This window comes from Chenopodium quinoa, unplaced genomic scaffold (assembly GCF_001683475.1).
Source record: "Chenopodium quinoa cultivar QQ74 unplaced genomic scaffold, ASM168347v1, whole genome shotgun sequence".
Lineage (NCBI taxonomy): Eukaryota > Viridiplantae > Streptophyta > Magnoliopsida > Caryophyllales > Amaranthaceae > Chenopodium > Chenopodium quinoa.
The window spans coordinates 2,958,575-2,968,363 of NW_018743206.1; the positions used below are offsets into that span (position 1 = coordinate 2,958,575).

At 37.1% G+C, this 9,789-nt stretch overlaps 1 protein-coding gene across 1 annotated transcript; it reads right to left on the minus strand.

The window, feature by feature from the left end:
* Window positions 1-5,696: 5,696 nt before the first annotated feature.
* On the minus strand, window positions 5,697-6,646 carry LOC110733993 (syntaxin-124-like). Its single transcript, XM_021914052.1, has one exon. It carries the CDS (start codon window positions 6,644-6,646, stop codon window positions 5,726-5,728), a length of 921 nt encoding a protein of 306 aa, XP_021769744.1. The 3' UTR covers window positions 5,697-5,725.
* Window positions 6,647-9,789: the final 3,143 nt, after the last annotated feature.

Consider the following 9,789-nt stretch of genomic DNA (forward strand, 5'->3'; position numbering starts at 1 on the left):
TTTGTACTTGTAATCCACTTAATAAGATAATTAAAAATCTTGTTTAGGATAATTAGATTATAATTAAAGTGATCGCCAGTAATAGTATTATTTGTTCATTAATATTCACCTAACATAGATAAACAGGTTTAGGGTTAACCTATTGATTTCATATTAGTTAGAAAGCACACATGAATACGAGAAAAAAAAAAAGTAGAGGCCTACTTTTAGGGCAGGTTCAGTCTCTTTTAGGTTGGATTTGTACCTTCATCCCTGAACTTCCAGTCATGGTTCCAGACCTATTAGAGTTAACGATCTCCTGGATCGTTACGGGGTGTAACCTTCACCCTGTGAACGGTTTACAAGTTCCTAAAACTTGTTAACGACTTTTTTACTCTAGCTTCCTACCCTTTGGACGCCACCATGCTTAAGTGTATGATCACAGTGGGGCTTAAGTGTAGGATGTCTTGAAATATTCCCTACAGCACCTGAGCTTTCTCAAACATGGTAATTGTTCTCAACATCCGCTTGGTGAATTGCTGAAAATCAGGCCGGCTAGAGGAGGCATCTGCACCATAATAATGATGTGGTGAGAAAGCAACATAGGCGACAACCATAATGTGTCGACTGCTAAGAATTTCTTCTACTAAGCTCACTTGGCTTTTGACTCTCATAAAGTTAAGCGGCCATGGGAGTTCAAAGAATTCTTCCTTACCTTGATCTTTGGGTTGCGCTGTCCCACCCTCTTTAACCGCTGTAGTGCCGTCTGTAGCATTGGGCAGCATGCCACCCTTCGACGTCATACATGCGTCAAGCATTTTGCTTTCCTTCTCTTAGCTTTTTCTTAAAGCCTTCAGATTGGCCGGGCATTTCCCTCCAGTTGTAGGCCTCGGCTGGTCAAGCATAAAAACCGATATTGGGAAGGATTCTTTTTCCCTACCGGTGCTGGTGGCCGTTTGATCATTTTTTTAAATAGAGCGGAGGATAGTCTTTCTCCCACTATGCAGATGAGGCAAAAGGGTTACAACCAGCACAACATAAGAAGAAAAAGGCAAACTAGCCTCCAAATGGTAGGCGGGCATACCCCATCAACCTTGGCATCCAAGGCCTTTTCCCTCTTTTCAAGCTGCTCCTTTCTGAGAAGAGTAGCTGACTTAGCCGGTGTCTTATCCGGATTCACCATTTTAGTGCGTCCTCTACAGAAGAAAACTGGATGGTAAATAAAAAAAAATGCAAGTATTGAGACGTTTGAAAAACGTGACTGAATACGTTTTAGAAACATTGTGCTCAAGCCACAGGCGAAAAGAAACGCCTCGTCTTTCAGGATGTCCAGATAGGGCACCTAGTTCTTTGGCACTATTATTTGGGTCCTATCGTCCAAAGGAGCAGTGGAGGTCTTGAAGAACTCGAGCTCAATTATTTGTTCCCAAGCCTTAGAGGGAATGTGGGGGAGGACGCACTTATTTCCAAGCAATGTCGGATCCTTGTTATACCGGCGTAAGACCCGGTTCATTGACAAAGTGGAGGAAGAAATTAGATAAAACTTATCTTTCCAATTCGACCACTTAGACGGCTTATTCAAAGTCATCATGTACTCTGGATGGGTGGTTATAGTGTACCACGCTCCCCCGTGGTCTGGAGCCCGGCTCATGTAATGCATATGAGCAAAGGCCTCAAAGCTTGGCTTAATATCCTAGAACTCGCAGGCGGCGATGTAACTTAGAATATTTATCCATGAGTTAGGGGCAAGCTGCCAAACGCCTAGCTTATACCCCTTCAAGATCTTTCTTAATCCTTGTGAAGAGCTTGAATTGCCGACTCGTAGCAGCCAAAATAGTTATCGGCGTGCGCAAGGTTATCCTCCAAAACCATTGTTGCCTCCACAGGCAGGACTCTTATCTCCCAATTCGACCCAATCGGATATTTATCTTGAAATGCCTTAAAACAAGTTTCTAGGGAAACTAAATCCCTGACGATCATATGAGTTTCGGTAGGGTTAGACATAGATGGCGACTTAGCCGGCCGTTCAACTTTGTAGCCGGCCTCCGCCTGATCCGACCCGAAAACTTTAGCCATTGATCTTTGAGATGCCTTGTCACCGTACCCTTGATTGGGATCACTATGCATTGTGGCGGAGACAAACCCTTCACCGTCTAACTCCGTTAAGATCCCATCACTAGGAGTGGTTAGGATACCCCCAAGCGACGAACCTGATTACTCATCTGATTCCCCATACTCCCTGTCTTGGGTAACTTCCAAAGTGCGCCTTCTCCTTCTTGGCTGTTTAGTTTTCTGTTTAACTCTTGTCATTGTGTTTTGCATAGACACAGAGATGGTGGGATTTGGGGATGGGCAAAGTAGGTTCATGTACCAAGAGACGGCATCCCCAATCTTAGTCTCAGTTGTAATAAGAGACGGCCGACTAATGTCCTAGGTTGTGCCGTGTGTGTTGATGGTGAATCCATTTTATTTTGAAAAACTATATACAAACAGCAAAAGCTTGAAAGAGCTAAGAAGGGGAGAAATTGTTACCTTTGTAGAATTTTGGAAAAACTTCTCAAGCGATGACCGGTTGTGTCCACAAAACTGCAAACCAAAAGTTTTCTGGAAATCTGCTACAGGCAGGGTCAAAGTGTCTCTCTCTACAAAATACTCTTTTTCTCTCTCTAGATTTTTTAAGAAATCAGATGAGAGAGAAGGAGGGTAACTTACTATTTATAGAAGGTTAAAACGGGGGCACTCCCGTAATTTCCCACTATGTGAAATGCTAATAACCGTTATCTAATCAGTATCAGACATCTATCATAGGTGCCACATGGCCTGCCAAGTCACCCTTGTGAGGGGCAAATGTTTAGGGTAAAAATACCCTACACATGTGGCCCAATTAGAGAGGGACACGCGTTAACCCTGGCAAGGTCCAACATGGGCCACTCACTAGCTGACACGTGTCAGCCTCATATGACAAATATAATGGCGGCCTTCAGGGCCTAATTCCTAAGAGCAGCGCAAAACGGTGCAGCCCCTAACCTAATGCAAGACATAGTTTTGAACGACCCTATAAATAGGGAGATTTCCCCCATTTTCGGAACACGTTTCATTTATTACAACCACCCTACATTCTCTCACATTAAAGAAAACACCTGATCTCGGAATCCGAGAGGATGTCACCTTTACCTTTTCCACACCTTTTCATCTTCTATGACCAATAATAACTTGATCAGCGGAGGCGGAGCTCCTACCAACGGCCAAAATCTCCGTGTTTTGCTGATACAGATCGCGCCGGACCAACTTTGTTGACGTAACTCTCTCAAGGGACCAATAAATACCCAAACACTCAGTATTCCATAAGTCGTCTTCTACTATTTGGCTTATCCCTAAGCTATTACCATATTACTTGTCATTCTATCAAAATTAAATATCAGCCATTTCAGCCATTTGTTTTTACAAAGATACTTTCACAAAGAAAACAATAATAAAAATTTAATACATTAGTACAATAGTAAAAGATGCCTAATTTGCTATTTGTCGAGTTTAATCTTCCATCATTTCATCCATCATCATTTTTTTTTACAAGATCATCAGTTTTTGTAGGTCACCTTCACTATATATCTTTACTGTCCAAATAAATATCATATATTAGGTCTTTAGTGATCCCTTCCTCTATGTAGAGCTTTTAGGCACATTTTTTGCATATGACTTGTCCTATTTTACATAGATTTTAAGTAGGTTTTCTTTTCCTTCTAAGGATAAGAACTTTTCCTACTTCAACTTTTCAAGATTAGTAAGAATTAACATTTCCACATCGGCACATCCCCTCTTCTCCTCCTTCCTCTCTCCAAAAGCCTAGCCTTCAATGTTGAAATTTGAAGGGGCTTCCATTGGTTATAACCGATGGAAAGCCCCACAATCCTTGTTTCTAACTTTTTTTAGGTTTATAATTAGGGGTGTACAAAAATGGTCTTGGATCAAAAAACCGACCGGGACCGGACTAGGGGGTTTCGGGTCGGTCTTCGGTCCTCACAAATTGGTCATTTAGGGTTTTCGGTCAGGGTAAAAACCGAAATATTCCAGTCCGGACCGGAATGGACCAATAGTGTATTTTTGTAATATTTGGGTGAAAATTTTAAATTTAATGGTGCAAAATAGGAAAGAACTCAAACAAATACAAGACGTTAAAAATGTATGTATATATTAAGATATTAAAATGCAAAAAAAAAAAGTATATAACCGGTCCAAAACCGGACCGGATTAGAATAAGCAAGTCCGGACTGAAACCCGGACCGGTTGATTACGGTCTGGTCCTGGTCCCTAAAAAAAGTCAATTCCGGGTTCCGATCCGGTCCGGTTTTGGACTGGTACAGAGCCCTATTTATAATAACACAAAGTCTTATATGTAGCTGGCCACACAGTGTGGCCAACTATTATAGGGGTTACTTCGTCAGTGTAATAGGGGTTACTTAGTCAGTGTTAATAGGGTTACTCAATTAGTATCACAGGAATTACTTGTTCAGTCTTATAGGGATTACTTTTTTTTTTATTAGTGGTCACACGGTGTGGATAGCCACACACAAGACGGACTGTTATAATAATGCTTCCTCCTTTTGGGAAATTGGGAGGAACTTTTCTCCCTCGAAAGAAAGGGTTTCCGATCTCCTTTAAAAGACAAGGGTTTTTCGACCTCTTTTGAAAGACAAGGTTTATTTCCTCTTTTTGGGGGAGAAATTTCTTCGTTTTGAATCCATAATATTAGATCTAATGGATATGATTGTCGTGAAATTATTTCGTTAATGAAAAAGGTATCAACTTTTTGAATACTGATAGATGAATTAGAATCAAAACATCCTCACGGCTACAAAGGATCATTAAATTATCTCTCCAACAAGGCTATATTTTCTGGTTATAAAAGCAGGAGATCTTCTATAGTGCAAGATTTACTCTCCGATGGTAAAAATTTTACTTGATTAAGAATTGATTCGATCATTAGCCACTCCTTCTAAATGAATTTTTAACCATTGTGAAACAACTATAGTTTTTACTTTTTTTTTTTTTTTTTTTTTTAAGTCAGATCACAAACCCAACAAAAAGCTTATTGCGTATAATATAATCAGCGGCGAACCTGCCTTTGTGCCTGGTGGGTCAAATGACTCACCAGGGCCCAAATAAATTATTAAGTTACTTAAAAAAAAATTAAATAAATAAATTAGTTTGTTAATTATTGTGATTATTATTTTAGGTCAATTTTAAGCTTGTTAATTATAAGTTAGCATTGTAATCTTGTCAATTTTCTATTTGGATGATCTTTGTAAATAATTTTTCTTAGGAATTTTGGTAAAAAATTTTTTTTACATATTTGGTTATCGATTGTGACTAACCAGTCGTAAATTCCTGGGTCCGCCACTGAATATAATATATAGTTAGAAAGGTGCTTAAGTCTACTTTCCAACCTAACTGATGACCTTGCATAAAGTAGATTTCATGGACATTGCAAAATTCATCATGAAATTGCAATGCAAAAGAATTACATCAAACTTATCTAGCTAGAATCAACAGATAATACACATAAATCATTTGGTATAATAATAATAATAATAATAATAATAATAATAATAATAATAATAATAATAATAATAATAATAATAATAATAATAATAATAATAATAATAATAATAATAATAATAATAATAATAATATAATGAAGGAATTGTGTAGAGGATTTCCTACCCCGAGTGGTTAAACACAAATATAACTAACTAAAACGAGGAACAAGAAGAGTAGTATACAAGATTGGAAACAAGATAACTATAACAAGAATAATCCCAAGAATAATAGCAATGCAAGTCCATTTCCGACTATTCTTTTGATGTTCCTTAGCAACAACCAGCTCAGTTGCCCCATGGCTTACAAACGAGCTAGCGCGATTCACATTGCTAGCAATATCATTAAGCTGCTGGCCTTGAGCTTCTACTAGAGCAGCCATGTCCAAGAAAACCTGATGCAACTCGAGCAGATTCTTCTCTATCTCTTTGATCGCGTCATGCCTCTCTTGTATTTCCTTCACTGTGTCCATTATCTGTCCTCTTCCCTGTTCCTGAATAGCCTTTTGAAGGAAAGACTCACTCTCTCCACTATCGATCAACTGCTCTATAGTCTGTTCCTCTGCCTTTTCCCCTATTATTGTAAAGTACCGCCTTTCTACTGTCTCTTTATACTCAGCTGACATTTTTGCTCTCAGTGTTTGGAAGTTGTCCATCATATCCTTGAGCTTCTTCCCTAAGCCGTTAACCACAGAGGTGCGTGTCCGGTCAGCTGAGGAACCCGGCCCACACCCTGGCAGGTTCCTGTGGGCTACATTAGACCTCTCAAGAGCTTCCAACTTTCCCTTGATGATCTTGACTCTCTTCAAAACTTGCTCTACATCAGCATCCATTCGAGCCCTTAAGTCCTTGACCGCCTTTGCATTAGTCGCGATCTTGCACTCCTCATTTGCCTCTTGTAGCCTCTTGTAGAGCTTGTCTACATTTCCCATGTCCCCCTTGACACCATCCACATCCTCAAAGAACTTGTCGAGGTTGGCTGATGTCTGATTCCCCATCTCCAAATCATCGCGCTGTGCTTGATCCTTCAGATTTGCGTACCTCTTAAACGAGTTTGAAAATAAGTCATTCATCTTAGATTATCTATGTTATTCACTATAATCTTCTATGTAGTTTTGGTCTATGACAACAAAACAAACGTAAATCCAGCACTTGTATGTACCATTTAAGCACGAAATATGTTAATGGGGAGTCATCTTTTCTACTACTATGTAGAATCAAATAATCATGGAAAACGTATTCTCCAAAAATACTAACATATTATTTCATTTGACTCCGTCATTATATAATTCAATCATAAATTATGTACATTTTTAATTTTTTGGTTTAAAAAAAAAGTATTTTTTAATTTTGAAATTTTTTATATCATATTACAATCATGGTAAGAATCTTGACATTTTTCTTTTTTTTTTTGGGTTTTACTTATAAGTTTGAAATTACTCTAAATTGTAGACCCGGCAAAACTATCTCCTTAATTAGTCATACTTCGTATCGGATTATCCGACTCACAATACCAAACTCAGAACCTAAAATCAATTGACTCGATTTAATCCGAACCAACTCGACTTGATAATCATGTTTATATTAATTATTATTTTATTCAAATAAGCATATTAGCAAAGAACCGGAATAACCCAACTCGATTCAAACCCTGAGACAACCGTAACAAGTTTTACCTTAACACTTGACTCAGATTGTCTCATTCCAAACAATCTAATTATCGCCACTATTAATTTTTCAGCTTATGTTTTTGTTTTGTTCAATTTGATTTGGAATTTATGATCTTCAATTGTCACCTACCAAATTGACAATGTGATCTCAACTAAGAAAATATTAGCTGATAAATCCAAGGGAAACATGGGAAGCACTCTTTAATAATAATGGTGAGTCCAAATATTATATTTTGGGGTTATGCTCTACCAAAAATGCGACATGATTCCAACTTTCCTATCAATTGTAATTTAAATAATTCACATGACAAATCATGGATGCGATCACTCGTCTTTATATATGTATCAAATTGTTATCTACAAAAAGTCAAATAACCTAGTATATGCTTAGCTCCATAATGAGTCTATTCGTCTAGATCTAGCTAATTAAGAATCGACATGTAATTTGATGTATGGTTTTGTGATATTGCTGTTAGTTTAATGCTACCTAAATTGCTAATCTCGCATGAATTAAATTTTGAGAAGTGTGATTTGATACTGTATTAGATTAAAAAAAATCGCTCTTGTCAGGGATTGAACCCGGGTCACCCGTGTGACAAGCGGGAATACTTACCAATGTTAGTTGAGACGATTAATACAAGAGGGGGAGAATTGTATTGAGTTCCTATTGACTACTTTTGCGGAATAATAAAACAATGCATATAGGAACTTGCAAAGACACAAAGATTTTACGAGGAAACCTTCCAGGGCCCAACTGGAAGTAAAACCTCGACCCTACCTTAGGCATTTTAAACACAAACCACTTCACTATAATAGGGCAAACACCAAGTTACAACCTATTATGCACAAACCTTTATTCACAAGTTCTAGACAGAAATTGCTACTCGATAGGACCCTATCCTACCGAATCTAAGTCCCACACTTAGATTCACTCGTACTACCAAAGTACAAAACTCTCAGCTTCACACTTGATGCTTACACAATCTATATGCGATGTAAAAATAACAAACTCACCCAAATAACCCAAACAAATACAAGTATACGACACCTAGTATATGATAGGCAAGCTATGCACAAAATCCGAAGCTAATATGACAAGGTTAGAAGCTTGGTAAACTTACTCAATTAATGCTCTGTAATTTCTTCACGAATAAACTCACAAAAACCTTAAATCATTTCAATCTCTACTATTTATAAAAGTATGACTTGTACAGTAAGTAGGTTTTCTAAAAGATAAATATTTTAACTTAACTTATCTTCAAAACACGGTTTTAAGTAAATCATATTTGAAGAAAATCTTTTCCGGAAAATAAGATAGAAAGATATAGAATAAAATCTTTTTAAAAACGATTTTAAGAAACCAATTTTAAATAAAATCTTTTCATAAAATCTATCTTTTTATCTTTTCCAATTTTATCTTTATTTACCAAGCAAACTTGTCAAGCTTCTAATAGATCTCAGCATAACCTACTTAACATATTTAACAATAAATCTAGAAGATAAAATCTTAACTAAATAATATTGCTGCGCCATATTCTGTAAGGTAGATTACTTGGGCGTCACGCAGGCTAAATTCCTAAAGGATCTTACTGTCTTCACTCGCAGTTCAGGCTAACACCTCAGCTTGTTGTCTTCAAGTTCCTGTTGGGGAACGTTCCTGTTAGGGAACGTTCCTGTTAGGGAACTTAGTTATTGTTAGAGAACTCTTCTTCTACTTGATTTAACTTTTTGTTTAAAGGCTCCTTTAGTCTTCTTAGCTCAAGTTACTTCTTCCATCACCAAGATCAATTTCACCTAAACTAATCAAACACTTAAAAACCTTTATTAGTAGAGTTTGCTTTAGTTTAAGTTTGTCATCATCAAAACCTTTAAGCTTCGACAATTTTCCCCTTTTGATGATGACAAACTTAAGCAAACTCTTGAGAAAAGTTAAAACAAATAGAAGGGCGTATTTTTTTATTTTTGATTTATTGACAAAAAGTAAACACACAATTGAAATTAAACATACAAAAACAAGAAAATCGTAAATAAACAAAACAAAACATAAATAACACTAAGAAATAAAACAAGAGATAAACTAAGCTACTTGGCATCATATCATAAGAGATTTCTGATACTTTATCAAATGGAACCCTAGAACAACTTCAGCCCAAGTTTGCTTCTTCTTTTCCCCATTTTAGCATCATAAAAAATTCTTGCTTTTTCAAGTTTATTAAGCCTCTAGCCCAGCCCCACAAGCAATTCATCGAGTGTAGGAAACTGAAGGCAGCGCTGTTAACTTTCCTTAAGCAAGTTTCACGTTCCTGCATTAGTGTTCATAACATACATATACACACAAGTATAGGCCAAGTTCCAACTATTCATTAAAAACCAAAAGATTTAATATCCAGCTGAACAATTTTTAAAATATTACAACCAAAAGTAATTGTTCAAAAACTAAAACAGAAACTGAAATTGTTCATGACTAAAATAGAGAAACAGGAAATAGGCTAGGCTGGATATAGACTAGAAAGGGGTAGATTGGGAACATGATAAGATAGGTCTCA

Bases quoted from the DNA above. Each gene is read 5' to 3' on its own strand.
- LOC110733993 (XM_021914052.1), bottom strand. From the start codon at position 6,646: ATGAATGACTTATTTTCAAACTCGTTTAAGAGGTACGCAAATCTGAAG.